Source organism: Ahaetulla prasina, chromosome 2 (assembly GCF_028640845.1).
Source record: "Ahaetulla prasina isolate Xishuangbanna chromosome 2, ASM2864084v1, whole genome shotgun sequence".
Taxonomy (NCBI): Eukaryota; Metazoa; Chordata; class Lepidosauria; order Squamata; family Colubridae; genus Ahaetulla; species Ahaetulla prasina.
In genome coordinates this window covers 17,119,987-17,132,427 of record NC_080540.1, presented here as the reverse complement: position 1 = coordinate 17,132,427, position 12,441 = coordinate 17,119,987, and the positions used below count along the sequence as shown (strand labels likewise).

Sequence of the window (12,441 nt, the reverse complement as noted above, 5' to 3'; positions counted from 1 at the left end):
CTGTCGTTTGTCACCCACCATTGGGGAGACAATATTGATGCATTAAACAATACACTGTAACTTATTTAATTCAGCAGCCATGTTCCTTATTCCTTACCTTGTTAGATCAACTTTGCTGGCCAGCCAGGTTGACCCATCGCGAGTGATGGGACTTTCTAGAAGCAATTTATCAGAAGCTGGTTGGCTTAATGGGCGTCTGCCCTGATTAACTCCACTGACGTTTTAATTAATATTCATAACTCCATTGGTATTTTAGATAATATTCATATATTTTTATTGAGTCACTGTCTGCTTCCCCTGTACCGGCAGAAACCTAGATTTCATGGGGAGGGCTGGTTAATGCACTGGGTAGGTGGGCTCTGATCCTGGCCTATCCAGAAAAGGCTGATGTTTAAACACTGAACTATGGCTCAGTTATATCAAACCTCAGATGCCTAAAGACAGCAGCTTGCTTCAAGTGATGTTTCCTCCAGATAACTTAATGAGCATGTTAAAAGATTTCTCCTAGGAGTTCCCAGTCTAGTGTCTAGACCTCAAGATTTACTGCTGCTCCCCCTTCTCCCCTCCAAACACATACACACACACAGAGAGACTACTACTACCATGTCCTAAAGAGATCAGAATCTGCTGGAATTGAGGTGAGGATCAGCCGAGATTTATTAATTTTTATCCCATCTTTATTACTTTATAAGTAACACAAAGCAGCAAAACATACCTAATACTCCTTCCTCCGATTTTCCAAAAAAAACAACGGATTGAGTTGAGGGAGAGTAACTGGCCCAAAGTCTCCCCATGGGCTTGCTTTCATGCCTAAGACAGAACTTGAACTCGCAGCCTCTCTGGTTTCTAAGCCAGCCCCTTTTAACTACACCATACAGGCGCTCTCTTCAATACAATTTTGAGTGCCCTCCAAACGTCTGGGATTTGCAAAACCATGAAAAAGAGCCTAGCATGTATGGAGGACATCAGTTAAAGATGTCAATGAACGGCGACAAGATTGTACTGTGCCAAACGGACTGCCTTCTGGGTTTGCTCAGGGGTGTAGTGAGGAAAATGCTCTTATATTTCCCTGTGGGGTGCACTTTTCCCCCCCTTTGTAAACAAAGGCTGCAAAAAGCAGACTGAGGAAGTGCTAAGCAGGCCGCCCCACTGAACCAGATGGGAAAGAGGCTGCCAGAGAAGGAAGGGAGGTGAGGGTCTGGGCTCAGCCTTTCTATACATGGTAGCAGGCAGGCTCCAGCGGGTCACGCTGTGTGGAGCTATCACACTTCCTGTGTGCTTCACCAGATTTATTTTCTAACCCCATGACTGGAGAGACCAGCTCCGTTGCTTGCAGGAGCAACTAATAGATTGAGAATGGAAAGGAAAGGAAGGCAAGAAACAATGGATGGAAGCTCATCAAGGAGACCAAGCAATCTGGAATGAAGGAAAAAGTGCAGGGGTGTCAAACTCAAGGCCCGCAGGCCGGATCCAGCCTACAAGGTGCTTAGATTTGGCCTGTAGGGATGGCCTGGAAATAGCAAGGGACCAGCCCATGGTGCCTCTGCTAGCGAAAACAGGGCGCAGGGCAGAGGTGGGTTTCAGCAGGTCCCGACCAGTTCTGGAGAACCGGTAGCGGAAATTTTGAGTAGTTTGGAGAACTGGTAGTAAAAATTCTGAGTGGCCCCGCCCACATCTATTCTCTGCCTCCCCGAGTCCCAGCTGATCGGGAGGAAATGGGGATTTTGCAGTAACTTTCCCCTGCCATGCCCACCAAGCCACGCCCACCAAGCCATGCCACGCCCACCAAGTCACACCCACAGAACCAGTACTAAAAAATGTTGAAACTCACCACTGGCACAGGGGTGCCGAACCTGCCTTGCTGCACCATGTTTTGGCTGCCACAGTGCTGCAGGAAGCCGTTGAGGCTGAAAATGGGGCGTGGGGGGAGGTCTCAGGAATGTCCTGCCTTGCACTTGGCCACCACAGGTGTCCCCCCCCGACACGACTCTCGTGTCATGCCCACCATGGCCACCCCCACCCATCCATGCCCACCACACACACCTTCGGCCACGCCCACCACTCCAGCCCTCCAAGTTCAAACACAACCCTGATGCGGCCCCGAATGAAATCAAGTTTGACACCCCTGAACCAGTGGAACAGCTTTGCCTTCAGAAGTTGTGGGTGCTCCATCACTGGAGGTTTTAAAGAAAAGACTGAGCAACCACCTATCTGAAATGATGTGTTGTGTCTGCGCCCCACAAGCCAGGCCCCCTGCCAGAAAGTGACTCGGAAAGTGAGGGGGAAGGGCCGTCAGGACTTACCTCGGGAGCACCGGCTTCCCTGGCTCAGCTCCAGGAGCCAGAGGCAGGCCAGCTGGAGGAGACAACGAGGCCTCTGTTCCCTGACTCTTCCCTCCCCCCCCAGGCCATGCCTCCAGACCCGGCTGATGGCAATCAGGCCTGGCTGGACCCTACGTTTCGTAGGCAGGAGAGGCGGGAACAACAGAAGCAGGGGTGGGGCAGGCCTAGGAAGTGCTGAGTCATAGAGCCACACCCCACAGGATATAAAAGCAGCAAGGGCTGCTATACCACTTCGTGGCGAGCAAATCAACTGCTTAACTAGAGCTGAAGTACTGTTTGTTCCTGGTTGACTCATCGGCATCAAGAGAGATAACAGACACTTGGCAGACGCTCACTAGTTTGCTGCCAGAAGCTGATAGTTGCTGGCTAATTAAGTCATCACTCAGACTGAGGCGAGGGGGACAGAACATAGAGGGTCCCCTGAGCAGGGGGTTGGATTGGAAAACCTCCAAGGTCCCTTCCAGCTCTATTCTATTCAAAACAAAGGAAAATGGCGAACACCTGTAAGCATAAAAGAAAGCTTTGCCATTCTTTTTAAACTTGGGAGGGATGTGATTATATAGCCTTGGTCCAAGTAGGCTCAGTATGTTGGAAAATGCAAAGAAAGCTGTAATTTTGACATAATTGGGTTAATGAATTGCAGAATCAACTCTGTTGACCCATGCCCTTTCATGCTAAGAAATGCTTTACAGAACTCTGGAGTCTGTCTATGGAGATTCACAATCATCACAGTCATGGTTATCCCGAAGGTGTTTTTTTTCCAAAAGGCAACTGGACTTTCTTGATTTCCCCCCCGCCCCTTGAAAGTATTTCATTTCTTATCCAAGAAGCTGGCTGGGAGAATTCTGGGAGTTGAAAAGTCCACATCTCTTAAACTTGCCAAGTTAAAAAAAACCTCGGTCAGATTATCTTCCCAGGAGTCTAAAAAAAAGGACATGTTGCATATTTAATTTGACATATAAATAAAGTTCATAGTGGCCTGAATACTACTGCTTTGCATAGAAAGATAGATTCCACTTTATAGAAAGGAGGAGGAAAGTGGGGAAGCCCTATAGCCGCAATGGCAAACCTATGGCACATATGCCATTGGTGACACATGGAGCTATCTCTGCGGGCACGCGAGCCAATATCCAGGTCAGTTCCACCGCACATGCCCGTGTGCTTCCTGCCGGCCAGCTGATTTTCAAGTCTCTGCTGGGAGATGCATGCACATACACGGGGTGGGGGTGGAGGGGGTTGCGCGTGCATGTGCAGCGGGTGGGGTGCGGCACCCCTACCCGCACACCTGTTTTTGATTCCAGGAGGCTTCAGGGAGGCCTGCTAGCACAACTTAGATTTATTTAATTTATTTGTGGTTCACATTTCTGAACCGCCCTTCGTCCTCCTATCCAACACATCTCCTCCTATTTCCTCTAGAACAACAACCAGGGTTGGACTGCTGGGGGTTCACAGGGGTTCGAGAGAACCTCTAGCTAAGATTCTGTGCAGTTCAGAGAACCCCCAAATCCCATTCCTGGCTGGCCCTTCCCACCCCACCCCTCCCAGGAGTCCCCACATGGCCCGTTTTGGATGCAGATAAGTGCAGGGCACGTGCAGAGTCTTGGGGAGGCCAAAAAACGGGCCTACTAGAAGTTTGGGAAGGCTGGAAACGAGTTCGTTTCCAGCCTCCAGAGGGCCTCCAGAGGGCCTCCAGAGCCTGGAGAGGCTGTTTTCGTCCTCCCGGAGGCTCAAGAAAAGCCTCAGGAGCCCAGGGAGGGCATAAATGTTCTCTCCCCCCATGGTGCAGGAGGCTGACTAGGCCACGCCCACCATGGCCACGCCCACCCAGCAACCGGGCAGTGAACCCCTTGCTAAAATTTTTGAAGCCCACCCCTGACAACAACCCTATGAGGTAGGTTGAGCTGAGAGACAGTGGCTGGCCCGAAGTCACTCAGTTGGCTTTGTGCCTAATGCAGGACCAGAACTCACTGTTTCCTGTTTGCCAGACAGGTGCCTTAACCACGAGAACAAAATGCCTCCAAAAACAATTTCCTTCGAGCCGGAATCGAACCAGCGACCTAAGGATGACTCAAGCAGGCTTCTACAGTCCTCCGCTCTACCAGCTGAGCTATCGAAGGAAAGCTGCCTGTTCCTGTTCTCTCTCTCTCTCTCTCTTTTTTTCTTTTGGTAGATCCTGATAAGATATCTGTTGATGCCAACGGTAAAATATGGAGCTGGTTTTGCATTCCTTGAAATAGCCTGGAGTGAGTTCTACGCAGGTGCAACCTCTGAGGCACTGTGGCTTATGGAAACTGTCATTAGACCCAAACTAGGCCAAGTGCCAGAGAGCAGCATAAGGAACTAATGGGAACTCACCAGGGTTCTGGTGAACCTAGATGGGCGGGAATTTAGAAAGTTTCCTTTCAAGAATGATTAAACGGAAGCACATCGCTTTCTGATCTGGTTTTTTTTCCCTCCCCGTTCCCCTCACAGACTGGGAAAAAATAATAATTTCATGCCGGCTAAATAGCTAACGGCAAGCAGCCAACTCTGCGCTTAGCCTGATGGATTTTTGTCCCTTTGCAGGCAGGATGTGTGAGCCTGACGTCATCCTGGAGAGGAAACAGCCCTGAGTCATAGGAAGGAGGGCCCAGCAAGACGTTCCTTTTGTTCTCTGCCATTCTTTTGCAACCGCGCATCTGTCAAGTTGCGTCTTTCAAGGGCTGCTGTGAAATGCTCTGCCCCTTGCAGCTGGCGTCTTCAGTGTGGAATTGTGCTCACGCCCAGCCGCACAGCCTGGGATCAGCTCACTTCGTTTCCCCCACTAGATCGAACGCGGGGATTGGAGTTCAGGAAGGGCCGCTTTAGTGTCTGGATCCAAGAAGCCGTGTGAGAATATTGGGGGGATTTAAAAACCTGCTGAATTAAATGAGAAGCCTGTTTCAGCTGCAGCTTGTTAAAGAGTGGGGAAAGGAGGGAATCAGAACGAAGAACGTAATCCTATCCAGGAGTCATGAACAGAATAATAGACTTGAAATGGATCTTGGAAATCTTCTAATCCACCCTTCTGCTCAAGCAGGAAACGCTATACCAGTGATGGCTTAACCTTTTCCAAACTAAGGGACCAAAGCGCGCACACATGCATGAACCCCTAAAATGCAATGCACACATGTGCAGGGGCCATGTGCCCTGCCCCGTGCATGCGTGTGCAACCCCTGCATGTGCCCCCCCACATGGATGCACACCTCATGCACATGCCCCGCCCCCACGCATATGCCCCGCCCCCACGCATGTGCCGAGACCCGAAGACCAGGTGGCCGGCAGGAGGCGTGCGTGCATGCGCAGCAGAGCTGAACTGGGGCAACAGCTCGCGTGCCATCAGAGAGGGTGCTGTGTGCCACCTCTGGCACACGTGCCATAGGTTCACCATCACGGTGCGATACTATTTTTTTTTATTTTTTTTTAATTTTTTTTGTTTACATTTATACCCTGCCCTTCTCCGAAGACTCAGGGCGGCTTACAGTGTATAAGGCAATAGTCTCATTCTATTTGTATATTTTTACAAAGTCAACTTATTGCCCCCCCAACAATCTGGGTCCTCATTTTACCTACCTTATAAAGGATGGAAGGCTGAGTCAACCTTGGGCCGGGCTCGAACCTGTAGTAATTGCAGGCTACTGTGTTCTTAATAACAGGCTTTACCAGCGTGAGCTAAACCGGCCCTTTTTGGACAAATGGTCATCCAATCTCTTCTTAAAAACCTCCCAGTGTTTTGTTCCACTGGTTAACCTTCTTCACTGTCAGGAAATTTCTCTTTAGTTCTAGGTTGGTTCTCTCCAGTGGTGAAATCTAATTTTTTTTTTATTACCGGTTCTGTGGGCGTGGCAGGAGGATACTGCAAAATCTCCATTCCCACCCCATTCCTGGGGGGAAGGATATTGCAAAATCTCCATTCCCACCCCACTTGGGGGCCAGCCAAAGGTGGTATTTGCCAGTTCTCCAAACTCAAAATTTCCGCTACTGGTTCTCCAAAACCTGTCAAAACCTGCTGGATTTCAACCCTGGTTCTCTCCTTGATAAGCTTCCATCCGTTACTTCTTGTCCTGCCTTCAGTGCTTTGGAGAATAAGCTGTCCCCCTCTTCTTTGTGTTAGCCGCTCAAATATTGGAAGACTGCTATTGGACCTGGTATCCCTAATCCTTTCTCCCCTTCCAGACCCCTGTATCCTTGTTGATCTTCTCTGCACTTTCTTGTGTCTCAACATCCTTTGTGTATGGCGGTGACCAAACCCAGATGCAGTATTCCAAGGGTGATATTACCAGTGCAGTATAAAGCAAGACTAACGCTTCTGGTGACCTTGATACTATCCCTCTGTTGAAATATGATCCTTGCATATGCATCAATATTTTGAAAACTTCTTGGCCACTAGACAAACTGTAATCAACTACCGTATTTTTCAGAGTATAAGACACACCTTCCCCCCCCACTAAAAGGGGGTGAAAATTTGGGTGCGTCATATACTCCAAATGTAGCCCACCCACTGGCCCCCACCCTTTGGCCTCTGCCTCCCAGCAATTTACCTCCTTGCAGCAAGAAGAAACAGCCCATTTCAGCTTCAGCACAGCCTAATTAGCACAAGTTGATTGTCCCTTGGATTGGCCTCCCGACTCTCAGCTGTTTCAGGCTGCAGGGCTTGGCATTGCCTGTTGCTGCGCTGGCTTCTGCTGCTTGCTGCAAGGAGATAAATTGCTGGGAGCAGGTTTTTTTTTTCTTGTGCTAATCAAGCTATGGTGAAAACGAAAATGAAAGTAAAGCAGGCTATTTGTTGTTTGCTGCAACGAGGTAAAATTGCTGGGAGGCAGAGGCAGATTTCTTGTTTTCCTCACCAAAAAAGGTAGGTGCGTCTTAAAGTCCAGTGCATCTTATACGCCGAAAAATATGGTATCTACGTATCTGTGGAGATTCTCAGTTATCCAGGTCATGGTTGTCCCAAAGGTGCTTTTTCAAGAGACAATTGGACTCAACAGAGGGCAAGGGATACATCATCTATCTCCAATCTACAACACAGTCAACAGTTCCAAGAAGGCTCCACACCCATTTGCATCACTCAGGTGATCCTGATGACAGAGATAAATCACCAGATAGCCTTAACAACTCGCTAAAATGCAAATGACCAGCTGTCTGCAAGGACTATCAGTCCTTCCATTCTCCTCCATCCAGTCAGAGCTGAAGAAGCTTCTTGGATGAGAGGCGAAATGTCTTCAAAGAAAAACCAGAAAGTCCACTTGCCTCTTGGAAAAAGCACCTTTGGGACGATCTTTGTATTATGGATTGTCAGGCATTGTGAAATCATACGTTATTTGCCCCTAATTTTTTAAAGCCAGCTCTTATAGGGTCAGCACCCAGCTTGTTACAGAGAATAAAAGAATAAATGAGTTTATTGGGATTTTACTCCACTAGTCGTTGCCAACTACAGGGCCTGGTACCCATTCTCCATTTCAAGGCCATCGAACCAGCGTTATCCGAAGAAATTTCTGTGGTCATGTGGCCAGTATGATGTCACCGAGTGCTGTTATCTTCCCAACGAAGTGGTACCTATTTATCTACTTGCATTTGTATGCTTTTAAACTGCTAGGTTGGCAGAGCTGGGGTGAGGATGCGAGCTCGCCCCATCGGGTGGCGCTCGAGTCTCAAATGTGGGCTGCCGGCTTTCCAGCCGAGAAACCGCTAAGCCACCGCGTTGCCCATTTGTTGCAAAAAATACACCTCTGAAATGCAGTGTGACAACAGAACTTCATTTGATGGGAGTCCTCTAACGTAAACCATTGCCAAGGGGACGCCTTCCGAGTGTGTGTGTGGAGGCCTCCAGAACAGGGGTCCCCCAAACCCCGGTCTGAGGATAGGCACCGGGAAGCAGCATGCCAGAAACCAGGCTGCGCAAACAAGCAAATCCCCATCCGCAGAAACCACACTCCCTTCGGTCCACGGAAAAAAACTTCTATGGAACCAGTCCCTGGTGCCCAACAGGTTGGGGGCCACTGCTCCAGAACATTCAGTGCCAGCAATTGTGGAAGCTGTAATCCCAACTCACCAGTGGTGGGTTTCACAATATTTTATTACCGGTTCTGTGGGTGTGGCATGGCTTGGTGGGCATGGCAGGGGATGGATACTGTAAAATCTCCATTCCCACCCCACTCTAGGGGAAAATTACTGTAAAATCCCCATTTCCTCCCGATCAACTGGGACTCGGGAGGCAGAGAATAGATGGGGGTGGCGCCAGTCAGAATTTTTACTACCAGTTCTCCAAACTACTCAAAATTTCCACTACTGGTTCTCCAGAACTGGTCAGAACCTGCTGAAACCCACCTCTGCAACCCACCAGCATGGACAAAACTGTTTTTTAGACAACCAGATTCAGACTGCAACCTTAGACCGAGAATTTGGTTATATATGCATCAACAGCACGTTTGGGAAGTTGGATGAAGCTGGTAAGCATCCCCATTTGTGTCCAATACCTTGTATTTCTATTTAAAACAGTCGTGTGTGCTCTGAATTTGCGTTGGACTTGGAAAGATGCCCTCCCGTCTCCCCTTTCGGAGTCACACTTCCTCTTTGCAGCAAGGTGTAAACGGCCCACTTGCTAGATGGAGCATTTTTGGCTAGATGGGTCACCCATAGAAGGTTGTGTTATTCCACTTATGCTGGCTGGGATATTCTGGGGGTTGAAGTCCACACATCTTGAAGTTGCTGAGGTTCAACACTGCCTTGTACCAAGCCCGGTTGCATTTATGGATCACGCAAAACCAAGGTTTATTTTAATGTCTTAAATCTATATATTTTGCCATACACTTTGATTCACAAACAAGGGACCGGGTTCATACATACTGAACAAAAAGCAAATGAAGCAATAGGTATTAATGCCTTCACAGAATATGTGAAACCATCCACTAAATTAGCTAAATGATCTCTTATTATCCACAGTAAAAATCCCTGACAGCTCAAACCTCTTTACATAGCAGCTTGCATGGCTTAGACCAGGGGTGGTCAAGCTCGCGACATCGTCACGTGACATATCACAACTCCACCCCCCCTTCGCTAAAATGGGGATGGGCGTGGCCAACGCATGATGCATCTGGCTTGCGGGCCACGAGTTTGACACCCCTGGCTTAGATATTGAGAGAGATACAATTTGTGGCTCCTAGATACTCACGGTTACTCATGGTTTGAGCCGGTTTGGTGTAGTGGTTAAGATGCTGGCCTGTAAGCCAGGAAATTGAGAGTTCCAATCTTGTCTTAGGCACGAAAGGCGGCTGGGTGATTTTGGGCCACTCAGTCTCTCTCAGCCCAACCCTCCTCACAGGGTTGTTGTTATGGGGAATATAAAAAGCAGGAGTATTAGATAGGTTCTCTCTCTTGCATTGACCATCAATGTGTGATATGATAATAACAATCTCAAGCAACATTGAACACCATTGGAATTGACAAAAATCGGCATCGGTCAATTACAAAAGGCAGCTTTACCTGGAACAGCTTACATTCTGTGATGATAAATTTAATATTCCACAACACTCTGTGCCTATCCCAGGTCCTTGGGAGGAACTTGTGGATAAAAAAATGCCAAACCCAGTCTAATCATCTGGATCAGGGGTCTCTCTGGGAGTTGAAGTCCACAAGTCTTCAAGTTGCCAAGGTTGGAGACCCCTAATCTGGATGACTGTGCAACCAACCATAATAATAATCACTGCAATTGCAATCCAAAGGAATGTTAGAGATGATGCAGACAAAATTCATATTATATCTATACTGATAAAGCAGGATCACATGTGAAAACAGAAGAAATGCAGTTTGCGCCATGTATTTTCTATACAAGTAGTCCTCGACTTACAACAGTTCGTTTAGTGACCGTTCAAAGTTACAACAGGACTGAAAAAAGTGACTTGTGACCATTTTTCACACTTACAACCACTGCAGTGACATAGGGCACATTGCAGTGGCTTGGTGCACATGGTCACGTGATTTACATTTGGATGCTAGACAACTGACTCACATTTATGACGGTTGCAATGTCCCGGGGGGGGGGGTCATGTGATCCCCTTTTGCAAACTCCCAACAAGCCAAGTCGGCGGGAAAACCAGATTCTCTTAACAACCTGTGTTACTAACTGCAGCGATTCACTTAAGAAATGTGGAAAGAAAAATCGTAAAATAGGGGCAAAACTCACTTAACAAATTCCTCATTTAACAACATGAAGTTGGTCAACTGTGGTCGTAAATTGAGGACTACCTGTACTCATAGCAAGGTTCAGATATTAGATGGTGAAAACATGGACCAGAAAGTAGAAATGGATACACAGAAGGGCTACGGGATGCATTAATTAATCTTGGCCTTTATTCTTAGTTGATAATCTCAGTAGCATGAAGAATGGACTGTCCTACTCTTCAGACGAACATAGACAAGGCACCATGCTGAGGCCATAACAAACAAGCAAGCAAGTAGGCCAAACATGGCATATGTGAATCCTGAAGCACAGGTCCAGGGGTGATATTTAAGCCACTGCAGAATGGCTACCGTCTGACCAAGTGTGCTTCATGAAGATATGAGCAGGTGGCCTCCTTCAACAATTTGGGACAAGAAGCAAAGGTGAGAGCATCAGTGGTTACCGTACAAAACTGAAAAGCTTCAAAAACTTGGGGCAGAGATAATAATAACTAGACAGTGAAAATGAGGACCTTTTGTATTTTTCCCTTCTAGGGAAATGATGATGTATATCTAATCTGTTAGTTCAACAGATATAAGGCACATTCAGATGACGATTTTAAGAGGAGATGAACATGCAGGCAGAAGAGAGGCCTATTAGAACGTTCATAGCCTGAGGGAATCTCCTGTTGCTGTGTGGATTGCCTTCTTATGAGGGAGATCTTTCTGATTTAACACAGGAAAGCTGCTGTGGACACAGGCTCCCCCCTAAAAATGAGATTAAGGACTGGGAGAGTGAGGGTGGTGGCGAGGTGAGGAGGTGAGGACAGAAGAAAAAGACACCAAGACCCAAAAGGAAGAGGTTTGCTTGGTTGAGGACTCTTAGCTACAGGTAGCACCAAACACTATGGCACACATGGAGATGTTGATATATCAAGCAAGTTGGGAAGGGTTAGATCAGGGGTGGGGAATGATGGCCCCTTTTAGGACTTGTGGACTTCGACTCCCAGAATTCTTGAGCCAGCATGGCTGAACTCAGCATGGCTGGCTCAGGAATTCTGGGAGTTGAAGTCCACAAGTCCTAAAAGGGGCCATCATTCCCCACCCTTGGTTTAGATCAACAGAACTGGGCTACCCACCAGCACTTATCACTAGGATTGATAAGGACTGTAAAACCGAATTCCTCTTTGTACATAGGCAAATAGACATTTTAGGGAAATGACTGGACGAAACCCTAAATTACTTCACCTCGCTAGAAATCCCTGAAACAAAGTCACCCACCCGGCCTTTAAAAAAAACACCGATCTTGGGTTTCAACCTTCATCCATTACTCCATCCTTAAATCCTTCCCAGCCCTTTTTTAGAACTAGAACTATTGTTAGATCCTTGAGGACTGCTTACTTGTAGGAAAAAGGTATCTAGGGACCAGCGGGCTCAGGTAGCAAAAACAGCATCAAGGAAAGGAACAACAGGGATCCCGTTTTACAAATGATGGTGGACATCGGTCTACACAGGCCCACCCTGTGACATCACCAGCTATCACGGTGCTACAGCAGAGTAACAAGACCTCAGCATTTGCAGATACTGATCGACATGCAACAATCTTGTCCGTAAGAAAGGTGTGGCATTCACAGGAGGGCACCGATAGGAGGAACGCTAAATATGGGTGCATATTGATGATGATTCATGGGTGTTCACCCTCAAGAAGACTTTTCCGTGTCCTTCTGAGCCGTCAGTTCATCCGTCCTGGTTTTCTTTGATTCATCTGCTGGAGAGACACCACCCACCCCAAAAATTAAAATTTAGTCAGTGGTGGGTTTCAAAATTTTTTACTCTTGGTTCTGTGGGCGTGGCATGGCTTGGTGGGCGTGGCAGGGGAAGGATACTGTAAAATCTCCATTCCCACCCCACTCCAGGGGAAGGA

At 47.7% G+C, this 12,441-nt stretch overlaps 1 protein-coding gene and 1 non-coding gene across 4 annotated transcripts in view; both read right to left on the bottom strand.

The window, feature by feature from the left end:
- Nucleotides 1-4,371: 4,371 nt before the first annotated feature.
- Nucleotides 4,372-4,459, bottom strand: TRNAY-GUA (transfer RNA tyrosine (anticodon GUA)). The gene is given in 2 exon segments: nucleotides 4,372-4,407; nucleotides 4,423-4,459. It is a non-coding gene; the product is annotated as a tRNA-Tyr (tRNA).
- A 4,647-nt stretch (nucleotides 4,460-9,106) lies between these two features.
- The window catches only part of FLOT1 (flotillin 1), a 32,130-nt gene continuing 28,795 nt past the window's right edge, over nucleotides 9,107-12,441 (bottom strand). For 2 of the 3 annotated variants that reach the window (XM_058169882.1, XM_058169885.1), the window contains exon 13: nucleotides 9,107-12,285. In XM_058169882.1, the coding sequence (XP_058025865.1) occupies nucleotides 12,250-12,285 (36 nt within the window). In that variant the 3' untranslated portion in view covers nucleotides 9,107-12,249. The remainder of the gene's footprint in view (nucleotides 12,286-12,441) is intronic. The other variant, XM_058169883.1, reaches the window with a different exon arrangement.